The sequence below is a fragment of the Bufo gargarizans genome, chromosome 1 (genome assembly GCF_014858855.1).
Source record: "Bufo gargarizans isolate SCDJY-AF-19 chromosome 1, ASM1485885v1, whole genome shotgun sequence".
In the NCBI taxonomy this organism is placed as follows: domain Eukaryota; kingdom Metazoa; phylum Chordata; class Amphibia; order Anura; family Bufonidae; genus Bufo; species Bufo gargarizans.
In genome coordinates, this window is record NC_058080.1 from 684,853,217 (window position 1) to 684,868,440 (window position 15,224).

Genomic DNA, 15,224 nt, shown 5'->3' on the forward strand with positions numbered 1-15,224 from the left:
TACTTTTAATCTTTTACAACATTTTGAGCATGTTAAAAAAAAAAATTAGATGGCTGGATAACCCCTTTAAAGATAAACAACTAAGTCTCCCTTGACCTCCAGGAATATTTGATATCAACCACAGATAATGGCTATTAATATTAACCAGCTATTGACCACCTAGCCTCTGTGATGTAGTACATGTTGAAAGTTTGCATATGAAGCATAATTGGGGTTGAAGGTGAAATAATAGAATTTTTGTCATGGCCACCAACCCACCTGGAAAGCCGCCTTTGAAAACCCTGCATTTGCCCCTACATGGTTGTGTGAACCTATCTCTGACATAAATCAGTTCAATGCTCTCTGGCGCAGTTTCAAGCCACAATATCTACAAAGTCACTGATATGTGTATGGATAAGTAAGAAGGCGGGTATTATAGTGTCAAGTGCATCTTAGGTAAACTGGAGTCGATAGTGTTATGTCAACACAATGCGTATGATTGCAAGAGCGTTCTTGAAGGAACTATCTGGTGTGAATAAGTGATATTTTTTGCTTTTAGAGCCACCTAATCAGAACAAAAAGAAAGAAAAACATTTCAGACACTAGTACTGTTACTTTAGGTAACACTGGGATTGGGTGTATCTTTAAGATTCTTAAAGGGAATCTGTCACCAGTTTTTTGCTGCAGCATAAACTGATGATGGAGACCCTGAGCAAAACAACACTTTCTTGAATTGACCCAGTTGTTTTACTAAAATCATTTCTGATCACCTCAACGCAAAGCATGCATTTTGAAGTCCTCATATCCATGAGATCCTGGCTCTACCCCATAACTATTCTTGTCTGTTTTGCAGATAAGAATAGACATTGTTACAATGGATCCAGGTCTGGCCCGTCCTGGATCGTCAGCTGGAAACAAGTACTTCATAGCCTGACTTACTGAACCCAGTTTTACTGTAACTGCTGTGATGGAGTCAGGACAGTGCGGCCGTGTTTGGCGTCTGTGTGCAGATGGTTTACGCTTCCTTCTTTAAATCCTGTTTCTGTAATATATCAGATGTGCCATTGTTTACAGGCTGAATGGCCGTCTTGACATGTATTTCCTATTCTTTTTTCAGAAGAAGGGAGCAATATGGTGTGGTACGTGCTTGCAGACCATTCACACAGTACATGCTGTCTGCTGTTTACAATAGCAGCTATATTGTACACATGCCAGAACAGAGCCGGACTGTGCTGTAATCTGATATAACCCAAGCCCAGAAGATTCCTGAGAACATCAGGTGGTTTGGAAAAAGAACTACTGAAAATGTGTCGTCTGATGTTACCCTAATGCAGGACGGCATCAGCCAGGGGCAGATTGACCATAGACTGCAGGGAAATCTCCAAGTGGGCCGATGCCCAGGTGGCCACCCAAGCCCTCCTCACAACTTCCAGCTGAGTACATAATGATCTGATGCTCTCAGGATTAATTAATGCTAGAAGTATCAGGTACTTATGCTCTTGACTGGTGGCAGTGAAGGTCTTCTTCTGAATTCAGCCATATATTGACCGGCGGTGAGGATTTTTAACCCATCTTTTTATACTGTAGATTTCATCCATGGATTTCACCCTTTGCAATGTAGAGAGTGAATTCTATGGTGGTCTACAGCCGAATCTTCTGCAAAATCTGCATGATTTGTCGTGATTCGATTTTCATTAGACTTTTATATCCCATGCACATGTAGCCACATAATACATAGTAAAATACTTGTAGCACATGTAACTGGTCTACCACCACTTCTGTCTCTATGGTCTCCAGTGGTGAATGATGGAAGGTGGTCTATATAGCAGGATGACACACAGAAAATAATATAGGGGAGATTTATCAAATCTAGTGCAAAAAAAGTGGAGGATTTGTCCATAGCAATTTAACCCCAAAAAGGACACAGCCTACTTTGGTACTTAAAGGGGTTGTGCCAAGTAAGAAAGTTAACCCCTATCCACAGAATAGGTTATAACTAACTGATCGGTAGGAGTCCACTCACTGGGATCCCCACCGACCGGTCCCAAGAACGGAGTCCCATATTTACCTACTGATGGAGCTGCAGGCCCAGCAGGCTGCCTGCCTCTCCATTAATTCTCTATGCGATTGTTGCAGATAGCCGAGTACAGCATCAGGATGGGAACATGGGACCCCTATTCTTGGGATCAGTGAGGATCTTGGTGGTCAGACCACCACCAATCAGTTATTTCTCCCCTTTTCCTGTGGATAGAGGATGAGTCCTCTACTGTAATATATACAGGGAGTGCAGAATTATTAGGCAAGTTGTATTTTTGAGGATTAATTTTATTATTGAACAACAACCATGTTCTCAATCAACCCCAAAAACTCATTAATATCAAAGCTGAATATTTTTGGAAGTAGTTTTTAGTTTGTTTTTAGTTTTAGCTATTTTAGGGGGATATCTGTGTGTGCAGGTGACTATTACTGTGCATAATTATTAGGCAACTTAACAAAAAACTAATATATACCCATTTCAATTATTTATTTTTACCAGTGAAACCAATATAACATCTCAACATTCACAAATATACATTTCTGACATTCAAAAACAAAACAAAAACAAATCAGTGACCAATATAGCCACCTTTCTTTGCAAGGACACTCAAAAGCCTGCCATCCATGGATTCTGTCAGTGTTTTGATCTGTTCACCATCAACATTGCGTGCAGCAGCAACCACAGCCTCCCAGACACTGTTCAGAGAGGTGTACTGTTTTCCCTCCTTGTAAATCTCACATTTGATGATGGACCACAGGTTCTCAATGGGGTTCAGATCAGGTGAACAAGGAGGCCATGTCATTAGATTTTCTTCTTTTATACCCTTTCTTGCCAGCCACGCTGTGGAGTACTTGGACGCGTGTGATGGAGCATTGTCCTGCATGAAAATCATGTTTTTCTTGAAGGATGCAGACTTCTTCCTGTACCACTGCTTGAAGAAGGTGTCTTCCAGAAACTGGCAGTAGGACTGGGAGTTGAGCTTGACTCCATCCTCAACCCGAAAAGGCCCCACAAGCTCATCTTTGATGATACCAGCCCAAACCAGTACTCCACCTCCACCTTGCTGGCGTCTGAGTCGGACTGGAGCTCTCTGCCCTTTACCAATCCAGCCACGGGCCTATCCCTCTGGCCCATCAAGACTCACTCTCATTTCATCAGTCCATAAAACCTTAGAAAAATCAGTCTTGAGATATTTCTTGGCCCAGTCTTGACGTTTCAGCTTGTGTGTCTTGTTCAGTGGTAGTCGTCTTTCAGCCTTTCTTACCTTGGCCATGTCTCTGAGTATTGCACACCTTGTGCTTTTGGGCACTCCAGTGATGTTGCAGCTCTGAAATATGGCCAAACTGGTGGCAAGTGGCATCTTGGCAGCTGCACGCTTGACTTTTCTCCGTTCATGGGCAGTTATTTTGCGCCTTGGTTTTTCCACACGCTTCTTGCGACCCTGTTGACTATTTTGAATGAAACGCTTGATTGTTCGATGATCACGCTTCAGAAGCTTTGCAATTTTAAGAGTGCTGCATCCCTCTGCAAGATATCTCACTATTTTAGCCTTTTCTGAGCCTGTCAAGTCCTTCTTTTGACCCATTTTGCCAAAGGAAAGTTGCCTAATAATTATGCACACCTGATATAGGGTGTTGATGTCATTAGACCACACCCCTTCTCATTACAGAGATGCACATCACCTAATATGCTTAATTGGTAGTAGGCTTTCGAGCCTATACAGCTTGGAGTAAGACAACATGCATAAAGAGGATGATGTGGTCAAAATACTCATTTGCCTAATAATTCTGCACTCCCTGTATATATATATATATATATATACACCCCTTTAACTCACTGTACTTAGTGATATAATAGAACATCAGTGAATGCTATGGGGTTAACGTTCAAGGGGGGGCTTTGAAATACAAAAGAAGATGTGTTATGGACAACTTTGCCACATTTTTGTGCGCTACTTTTGATAACTTTCCCTTATTTCTTCCTGCTTTAGGGCCCTTTCACACTTGCGTTGTCCGGATCCGGCGTGTCCTCCACTTGCCGGAGGTACACGCCGGATCCGGAAAAACGCAAGTGTACGGAAAGCATTTGAAGACGGATCCGTCTTCAAAATGCTTTCAGTGTTACTATGGCAGCCAGGACGCTATTAAAGTCCTGGTTGCCATAGTAGGAGCGGGGAGCGGGGGAGCGGCATACTTACAGTCCGTGCGTCTCCCGGGGCGCTCCAGAATGACGTCAGAGCGCCCCAGGCGCATGGATGACGTGTACATGCGATCACGTCATCCATGCGCCTGGGGCGCCCTGACGTCACTCTGGAGCGCCCCGGGAGCCGCACGGACGGTAAGTATGCTGCTCCCCCGCTCCCCGCTACACTTTACCATGGCTGCCAGGACTTTAGCGTCCCGGCAGCCATGGTAACCATTCAGAAAAAGCTAAACGTCGGATCCGGCAATGCGCCGAAACGACGTTTAGCTTAAGGCCGGATCCGGATCAATGCCTTTCAATGGGCATTCATTCCGGATCCGGCCTTGCGGCAAGTCTTCAGGATTTTTGGCCGGAGCAAAAAGTACTGCATGCTGCGGTATTTTCTCCGGCCAAAAAACATTCCGTTCCGGAACGGAAGACATCCTGATGCATCCTGAACGGATTTCTCTCCATTCAGAATGCATTAGGATAATCCTGATCAGGATTGTATCGGCATAGAGCCCCGACGACGGAACTCTATGCCGGAACCGGCCAACGCAAGTGTGAAAGGGCCCTTAGTTTCTGATGACGTTTTTCCCACCGTGACTCTGGTTGCTTCTTGCACTGCTGGTACAAGCCTACAGTCTAGGGAGTCAGAGTCTCACTTTACTGCGCTTGCTGTAAAACAAATGCCAATGTTGGAAGAGGTTTTGGGGCTGTGGATCTATGAATATTGGTATTTTCCTTCTATTTTACAATTATTTTGTTTTACGTAGTGATGTTACTATGAGGGATGAAGGCACCAGTGAAGTTGCTCACGTGATAGACTTCACAGCATTAGTAAGAATTAGTAAATGTGAGATAACTGAAAACAATTACCTCTCCCCTATTTTACACCGCTCCTCACTGTTTCTAATAAATGTACGCTGGCATCATATCAAGCGTCTGCAGGTGAGACTGCACCTTTCACATATACCTGTCATTAGCATACAACAATAAATAATCATTGTCCTCATTTACATAATACATTAGCATATTCATAATTTCATTCCGGGCTATCTGTGTAGTTTGCTTTCTAGCATTACAAGTCAATTTATTGTATTTCGCATTAACGCAAACTGACCTTTTCCTGGGTGAATAATGGAAAATATTACTAAATTATGAAGGGGGTATGGTCTAATATTGTATGCCATGGGCCTTCCGTCGATAGACGAGAAGGGGCTCCATTGAAGAGGTCAAAGTGAACCCTTAATTACGGTGCCAGGTTTTTACCCTTAGCTTAGAAAGGCTTCCCATGCCCCTTGATCCATTTCCTCACCCTATGTAATTGCCACATGGCCTGCTAGTATAAAACTGGACCAGCTTGATGACCTCTCTAGACTGCCATAGAAAGCCAATTCTTGAAAAACATTTGGTAAGAAGCGAAGCTATCTTTTGCGGAGTTGATGCTGTTCTGCAGCTTTTATCCAGTGCCACATGTCTGCTATCAGCTACTGTCTTCATCCAAGTCTTTCAGCTGCAATAACAATCTGCTGACCTATTTCTTGTAAAACACGGTGAACTCCTTATTCCTCTACTACATCACGTAGATGATCCCGCTCAACTCCGCAGCTCAATCGTCAGTGTCATTTTAGGAGGAATGTGGTGTAATACAAGGCTAAGGGTAGGTCCACATTCGCGTTAAACAGATCCGACAGGCTGTTTCGGCATAGAGCGCAGATACGGCCTTTCACCACCGCGCCTCATTGACTGTTTTGAGATCTAGTGGGAACTTTCAGGTTGCATGCAACTCTTTTTGTACAGCTGAAGACCGGCACCTATGCCGGAAAGCGGCCTGATCCCTGCCGTATCCTATTATAGTCAATGGGGGTCCGGTGGTGAAAGGTAGTATTCGGATAGGCTGGATCCGGTGAACTCCAGCAGGCAGAGTAGCCTGCCAGATCCATTTAATGCAAGTGTGAACTTATTTTTTAGGTCTTTACTGATTCTTCCTATGGAGATCACCATACAAAGTCTTGGAGGCAATGCTTCCTGGGTAAAAGGTATGGCAATTACCTTTCCTCCAAAAGGAAGCAGTTTCTGTAGCATGGTCTAAGCTGCAGTAAGCGAGCATGGCCACTACACGGTGTACGGGGTGTTTTCTTCTTCTTGGCTCCATACACTGTTTTAGGTCCGTCGGTCTTGGCTCCTACTAGCAGCTGAATGGTGGAGTTGTCAGACTCCCCCAATCTGATATTGATGACCTATCCTAAGGAGAGAGCAACAAAATGAAAGTCCTGGAAAACACCTTTAGATACTAATGCACTTCTTCAGCTGGTTATGGAGCTTCAAGACAGCCTAATCTGTGTCTATGCCAGGCTGTGTGCCCCGTTGTATTTAAGGGATCACCCAGGGTAAGAAAAAACATGGTTGACATCTTTCAAAAAACACAATGGTCAGTAGATTGTTTGTGGTATTGCGGCTCAGCTCTATTCAGGCTCTGTTCACTATGGCTTTTGTTCGTCATGAAGCCAAGACAGCTAGGACAGATCCTGAATCCATGATGATTAGGATGAATTGCCTTATAATGGGGTCCATGAGTTTTCTGAGGGTTCTAATATTTTTTATGGCAACAATAGAGCTACAGACGGCACATATTACATATACAGGAAACCTTATTAACCCACTGGGTTCTTCAGCTCTTCTACTTTATATCATAGGTAACTTCTACACAGCATCAATATGACTTACTTTATCAATTAAAAGTTAGCAAATTATCCATGTTTTCTGTTTAATCTTCTTCCTTATTTCTTGCAATAGACTTAAGTCCAAGGTTTAGGCTGTACTTGAGTTAGGCTGTAATTGAAAGTGTAATTTCAGTGTGTGGTAAAATGAATGATGCATACAGAGGAAGGTTGATGAGATCCATATGAAGTCATCTTTTAGAGTTGCGTTCCAGAATAACGCGGAGTTTGACCTTTCATGCAAGGTGATAAGAAATCAGTTTACTTATGTGAACTTGGGAACATAAGACAAACATCTTACGTCTTCAAAGAACTTGTGCTGCTCAATTATCTCCATGTAAGCTTCCTGATAAAAAAAAAAAACACCTTTCTTTATTACTTTTGAGCAATGTTCTCATGCAGGGATATTAACCTAACATGCAAAAACTATTGAGAAGCCTTAGCTGCAATATTTGGTTCTCCACTTTGGACAATCCCAACCTGTTAGAATCATAGTCCTTTGACAATAAGCTGATCACAAAGTAACCCCCACCCCATTAATCTGTTGTGATTGGTGAGGGATCCTGGCAGTAAGTGTTCAATTTCTCTGCAGCGCCACCACAGGGAAAATGAAGCATTGCACAGTACCCATTCAGATCACTCATTTCTCTGCGTAATGTAGGACTGGACATGTCCTCCAGAGCAAGAGACACTGTTTGCTACAAGATGAGGGTCCTAAACAGGTGAACCCCTTATATTAAAGAAGTTTTCAGGGAAGAATTTTTTATTTTAGTTTGTGATGGGACAGAAAGTGTTTAAAATTTAAAATAAACATTACTCATCTCACAGTCCCCTGCCACCGCCATTCTGAGCTGTATTGTCCCCGCTGCACTACACTACCCGGTCCTACCTTGACAAACAGGAAATGACGCTCAACCAAAACCTGGCCACAGCAACAACCCACCTAAGGGTGGGTTCACACTAGCGTTAGGGATTCCGTTATGGCTTTTGGAACCCATAAGACGGAAGGATGGATCAGTTTTTCTGCCCATAGACTTGTATTATGACAGAATGCAAAACGGAAGCCTTTAAAAGGCATTCCGTTTGCTTTCCGTCCTAATAGAAGTCTATGGGAATAAAAACGGATCCGTCTGGGTCCCGTTATGCAATACGGAAAACAAAGTCATGTCGACAGGACCCAGACGGATCCGTTATGCTTTCCCATTGACTTCTATTAGGACAGAAAGCAAACAGAATGCCTTTTAAAGGCTTCCGTTTTGCATTCTGTCTAGGCATTCCGTTATTTTCCGTTATAACAATGTTATAATGGATAGCCATAACAGAATCCCTAACGCTAGTGTCAACGCACCCTAAGCAGTGTCTGGTTGGGTAGACTTTTTCAGCCATTTATTGTTTGTCGTGCCAGGACCAGGAACTGGGGGGCAACTGGCACTGGAGCAGCAGTGGGGAATCAGTAAAGGTGAGTAATCCTTTATTATTTTTAACCTGTTCTCAGTTTTCTCCCCTGCAAAAAGATTTTTAACTCAGAACTCCCAATTATAGTATATGAAAATGGGTTTTCTAAAGTTGACAATCCCTGTTTTAATTGCTTCTACTTAAAGAAGACCTTTCACCGATTATTACAATGTGAACTAAGTATACAGACATGGAGAGCGGCGCCCGGGGATCTCACTGCACTTACTATTATCCCTGGGCGCCGCTCCGTTCTCCTGCTATGCCCTCTGGTATCTCCGGCCACTAAGTTATAGTAGGTGGAGTCTGCCCTTGTTCTTCTGTAGCGCTGGCCAATCGCATTGCAGAGCTCACAGCCTGGGAGAAAATAACCTCCCAGGCTGTGAACTCCGCCTACAATAACTTAGTGACTGAAATTTCCACCTACTATAACTTAGTGGCCGGAGATACCGGAGGGCATAACAGGAGAACGGAGCGGCGCCCGGGGATAATAGTAAGTGCAGTGAGATCCCCGGGCGCCGCTCTACAGGTCTGTATACTTAGTTGACATTGTAATAATCGGTAAAAGGTCCTCTTTATAGACTTTTCTTTTAAGGGGTTCTGGACTTTCATTTAACTGATCATCCATCCTCTGGATAGATCATCAGCATCTGATTGGCGGGGGTCCGACACCCTGGACCCCCGCCGATCAGCTGTTTGAAAAGGCAGCTGTGCTCCAGTAGCGCCGCGGCCTTCTCACTGTTTACCGCCAGCCCATTGATGTCACGGCTAGTAACAACTAGCGTGGGCGGGGCTAAGCTCTGTTCACTTGAATGAAGCTTAGCCGCGCCCACGCTAGTTGATACTAGTCGTGACGTCAGTGGGCCGGCGGTAAACAGTGAGAAGGCCGCGGCGCTACTGGAGCGCCGCTGCCTTCTCAAACAGCTGATCGGCGGGGGTCCCAGGTGTCGGACCCCGGCCGATCAGATGCTGATGATCTATCCAGAGGATAGATCATCAGTTAAATGAAAATGCAGAACCCCTTTAAGTATGGCCAGGCAGGGTGGCTGTGAAATGGTTAAGAAACATAACCCCTAAAAAACACTGTAAAACCAATCTGTTTCAAACAAGATGATAGAATACCGCCATGGCCTGTATTACTGCATGGTTCCCAACCATGTTTTGGCCACCCATCTGGCTGTACCCTTTGTGTGCCCTAAGAAATATCTAGTCCATAAACCTACTAAAGCAACCAGTGCCTAAGCTATTAGAAGTAAGTCTGGTCATACATAAGATTGTCTCTATCTGCAGTCTGAAAAATTAATCATAGGATGTATCCATTACTAGTTGATGACCACAGTTGACACCTGCTTTGCTCCAACACACATTAAAGGGCTTCTGTCACCCCACTAAAGTGTTTTTTTTTTTTTTTGGGCTGGTGAAATTAGTTATATTGCGATATATCACAATATAATTGTGTCACTTACTTTGATCCAGCAGTTTCTTCAAAAAACGAAGTTTTATCATATGTAAATTCGGTCTCTAACAGCAAGTAGGGCGGCTACTTGCTGGTAGCTGCTGCAGAAATCCGCCCTCTCGCCGTGTTGATTGACAGGGCCAGCCGGGATCTCCTCCTCCGGCCAGCCCTGTCGGCATTTCAAAAATCGCGCGCCTCTGTTGATTCGGCGCAGGCGCTCTGAGATGAGGAGGCTCGTCTCCTCAGAACTCCCTCAGTGCACCTGCGCCGATGACATCACCGAAATAGAAGACGTCATCGGCGCAGGCGCACTGAGGGAGTGCTGAGGAGACGAGCCTCCTCATCTCAGAGCGCCTGCGCCGAATCCACAGAGGCGCGCGATTTTTGAAATGCCGACAGGGCTGGCCGGAGGAGGAGATCCCGGCTGGCCCTGTCAATCAACACGACGAGAGGGCGGATTTCTGCAGCAGCTAGCAGCAAGTAGCCACCCTACTTGCTGTTAGAGACCGAATTTACATATGATAAAACTTCGTTTTTTGAAGAAACTGCTGGATCAAAGTAAGTGACACAATTATATTGTGATATATCGCAATATAACTAATTTCACCAGCCCAAAAAAAAAAAATCACTTTAGTGGGGTGACAGAAGCCCTTTAAGTGTTATCGTTGGTTCCTTTTTGGAAAATTATTGGTTGAAGATAGTTTTTTGGATATCCCAAACACGTGGGAACCATTAACATGGCTTGCATCTCACCTTGCACTATTAATAACTTTATTCTGTCAACCATATCTCCTGGCATTGACCTTTGTTAGTGTTAATTCTGTCTTCGATTTGTAGGAGCACAATCCCAGACCCAGTCCTACCAGTTTTGCAGGAAATTGTCTAAATAAAAATTTGAGTCAATTATAAACCGTAGCTCATCATCTTTATATACGTACTACTTGCTGTATTTTGCTTATTGTACTTAAAGGAGTAAAGGGTTAAGGAAAAATCTTACGGTTGTCCTTATTGACGTCTATAGGACCAGGTGGAGCAGTTTTGTGGTTTTCATGTTCATCTATAGCATTATGTTTTGACATGTGTCAGCTACCTACGTCATACAAGCAAACCGCTCCCTTCTGTGACTTACTTTGCTCGTCTTAGGAGTCTAATGTAAAGGTTTAATCACACAGAATATTAGCTCCTTAGGCAATGGAAAAGTAGAACAATGTAATTAGTTGGCTAGCTCAGACAATGTCCAACAAGGAAGAGCACTGCATGGCATCGTCAAGAATGGCCTAAACCTACACGTACAACCTTACACATACGTGACTGCAAATTATCCTGACACTTCACAGGCTCTTATGTCAGGCAGTGAGACATGCTTCCAATAAAAGGGGAAGATCCAAAACCTAGAGACATGCTACTCTACAATGATGACTGAACGTCACGTGACTCATAGGTTCTGGGCTATGCTTAAGCTGAATGACATCTTCATAAATGTTATCATGCCTAGCCACCCAACTGGATATTATTTCTTTGGATATCTGTCACCATGTGGACCCTTTTATTTTAGGGCATTACGTAGATGCCCTAACAGGGAGAAGCTGATGGGTGCACTTGCTATCTTTAAAGGGAGTCTGTCACCAGGAAATTCACAGGTAAACCAGGCACAATACCTTTTAGGGCTAGCTGAGCTAAATATAATGATACATTTCACTTAGTGATCTTTTGCTTCATTCTGGAGAAAAAGTAATTTAAATCATATGCAAACGAGCAGTTAAGTGCACTGAAGTCAGGCTTAAGCCACTCTGTGCACCCTTGTTCCTTCTGCTTCCCCTGCCAGCCCAGTAGATCACTATGCAAACTATATGCAAACATTTATGAAAGGGGCTTATCTGCTTTAGACAATCCATTATTTTTAGAAGGGTCCCCTGATGATGAGTATACCTCATCCGGGACACCCAGTGATTAGAAGGAATCTGTAGAAAAATCTGACCACAAGTGTTTACTTTCCCTGCAGCACTACCACAGAGAAAATGAAAAATTACACAGCTGTTTGTAGAATTCAGTGGACTGTCCATTTAATACACTGACATGTTGAGTCCTCCAGCGTGCTCTCCACTTTGGCTATTGTCTCAGAATGTGTTAAGTTGGGTATCTGAAAATGGGTTTTGAAACCAAGACAACCTCTTAAAATAGGCATATTTCATGTGTCCGCAGGATATGAAATAAATGTACCATAGGTGCTGGTCCTAGCTCTGGGACCTCAAGAATGGGACCCCATTACCTGCTGCAATGAATGGAGATATATATGCGGCTCTACCTATTCACTGCTGTGAGGCTTCCAAAAATAGCTGAGTAAGCGCGCTCTTCTTCCACTTCCTGTTCTTGAGAAGGAACAGGTCTCAAAGGTGGGACCTGCACCTATTGGAGATGTATGACATATCCTGTCGATACATCATAAATGTCCAGATATGCCTCGAAGGCTTTGCCTAGTCCATTACAGTAAATTATGTTTAGAAGAAAAGAAACAAGATCAGGGTAGCTACTGCATTGTGGATCTAAATGGAAGCATCAGTTCATTATGACATTATGAAAGTCAATGTGCGCAGAAAGGCCACTATATACGTAAGCTGCTTAAAGAGAAGAGCTGTAAGAAGACACCAGGCCAGTGCTAGGATTCCCCAGGCAATGATGCCAAGATTATTAAAATCTTAGATCTCACTCACTGGTCGTATAAGTGGAATCTGGTTTAGGGCCATTTGTGCAATTGGTGGCTTACTACTTGATGCTGGCACTCTCAGAGCGTACTTAACTTCTGATTCATCATAATTTATTACTCTAGTATGTGTGTCTCAAAGAGAAATGCTGATGACTATTTGTATCAACGCTCATTTTTATTGCAGAGCACATTAAAAGTGTATTTTTCAGCATTATCAATATGCTTAAAATTTCTGACCAATAGATCAGAGTTCTACCAAATTACATACATCAACCAAATATGTAATTCTTCTCTAGAGCAGCCCACAGTAGGGGACATACTGATAGGCAGAGCTTGGACCATCTGAGGTTTGCACATTTGTTCCTACATTGCTACAATCGGGTGTGTTGACTTCTGTAATCTTATGAAGCAATGATATCATGATCACTCAACAGATGGTACAGATTTCTAGGTACCCCACCCTAATAATTTGGTTCTCCCCAATCATCTGCTGTCCCAAATTCCTGTGACATCATTCAAAATTATGCCAATTATCTATGGCCTGTGTGCATCAAAAGCAATTCCAACTGCTGGCTGCCACTCCCAGGACATAACTTTTAACAAGATATGTTCCCATGTCTTCCACACACAAGGTTAATTTACTTCACTCAGCTTTTCCCATTTTAATTAGAGTCTTAAGAATTTAGTCTAGACCTCCATACCACAGAATTCCTCTCATGAGGATTTTCCATTGCGAAAGCTTGGCATCAATGGAAACACATCCATTGTTATCAGTAATAGTAATGTGCCACCATGTGAATTCAATCCAATGATAAGCATCCCCATAAGAAGACCACACATTTTATTTATCCTGAGGATAACAAGGCAACCCAACAACATTCACTTGTATTTTACCGGAACATTCTACCTCATGTTGTCCATGTTTTGATTGAAGGACAATCAGGAATGGAGAGCAAAAAAATATATGAAAATGAGTGTGACGATTGATGCAGAAAATGATGTGTTCTCTTTTTATTTGTCTCCATCCATTTTCTGGTTCAAAAAAATATGAGGCCTACAGGCTCTGAAGCTAGCCATGAAACCATCCAAATCGGTTAATTTTGGCCGGATTGGCTGACTGTCTACTATGTATGGGAATCTCTCAGCTCCCTCCCAATGACTGATGTCAAGGCAAAGACACTCCATTACATTAAGAAAAGTGTATGTTCGGCCAAAGACATTCCATTACGAAAAAAGTGTATGTTCGGCCGAGTCTAGAAGAATACCTGTCTGTGAAATGGGCATTTGGCTGACTGCTGTTTCAAGTGTATGACCAGCTTATGTCTTGTATCTGACTAACTTCTGACAATTTTTAAAATTCTTTTCTAAACCCAACAGGTCCCATCCCAGTGATGTCACATCAGTGTATCACATATCATCGCCTACCTTGCTCTTTGCTTTTTTGCCTTAAGAGAGGATTAGTTGTGCTCAGTAAGACTGACAGAAAATATTAAGGTTGGGTTGACAGGTTCATGGCCTTGAGATCAAAGCAAAAAAGTTGGATTGGCACTCCATATAAGTGATGTGGTGCTCTGTGATAGGGAGAAACCCAAGTATAATCAGGTTCTGTAAATCACAGCACTCAATTGAAGAGATATCTTTGCAAACAGAAAGAACTTTATTTCATCCCTAAAGTATATATATATATTAATAGTGGCCAACGTTTCGGTCCATCCCGGACCTTGTTCACGGCCGCTAATGTAAGAGAAATGCAGCATGTAGGATGGCGTTCATGGTCTTGAGATGACAGCACTGCACCTGAAAAGTAATGTGTGAACATAGACTAGTTGGCACCAATACAGAAACTTGTCAGGTTAACTGGGTGTATGACGAGTATCCAAGTTAAGTAATCTAAGGCCCATCCTTTGGACGTGCTAATGTCTTTGCTTCCTAAACTTTTACTTAACCTATGTCCCTATTTTTCGCTAGAAAGTGTTATTTTCCCATTTGAATTTGGGAACAGCCTTTACCTCTCTATTCAGAAAATAAAAATCAGATTACATTTACGAAATAAAAAGTTGCACAATGGTCACATGTACATGAAACAGTTACATGTATTCTTTTCGTGTGTAACAACAAAACCCATTTTTTTTGCCACTAAATAACTTTTTTTTAGCATCTGATAACCAAGTGAAAACTTACCTGAACATACAGTGTGGTGAATTTAGCTTGATTTGTCTTCCATAGAATACAAAAAGAAAATCAATTCACTCATTACCCATTACTTTCACCAACCCATACATTCTTGTGACTGATGAATGAAAAACCAAACCAATTTGTGAATCCACAAGACCCAAATTGGGCAAAACAATTTACTCATCTTTGAACTATGGTAATTATGTAGAAACCAAAATGCTATTAAGTTTATCCGTAATCTGGATCTCTACATATCAGAATGAATGGAATTTAAGTGGTTTAGACCAGTGTTTCCCAACCAGTGTGCCTCCAGCTGTTGCAAAACTACAACTCCCAGCATGCCCGGACAGCATTTGGCTGTGCGGGCACCTGGGACTTGTAGTTTTGTAACAGCTGGAGGCACACTGGTTGGGAAACACTGGTTTAGACTATAGGGTATATATTTACTGTATATGCAGCATGTGGTATCTAAGGCCATAGTCACCCTTTTCAGGTGATGACCAGTTCCAATAAACC

At 42.8% G+C, this 15,224-nt stretch overlaps 1 protein-coding gene across 9 annotated transcripts in view; it reads left to right on the top strand.

The window, feature by feature from the left end:
* The window catches only part of PDE4D (phosphodiesterase 4D), a 1,010,209-nt gene that overhangs the window by 883,712 nt on the left and 111,273 nt on the right, over positions 1-15,224 (top strand). Inside the window, exon 6 of one of the 9 annotated variants that reach the window (XM_044276173.1) lies at positions 13,911-14,959. The exons of the other annotated variants lie outside the window; for them this stretch is intronic. Within the exon in view, the coding sequence (XP_044132108.1) occupies positions 13,911-14,026 (116 nt within the window). The 3' untranslated portion in view covers positions 14,027-14,959. Of the gene's footprint in view, positions 1-13,910; positions 14,960-15,224 lie in introns of those variants that run through there. 9 annotated transcript variants of the gene reach the window in all.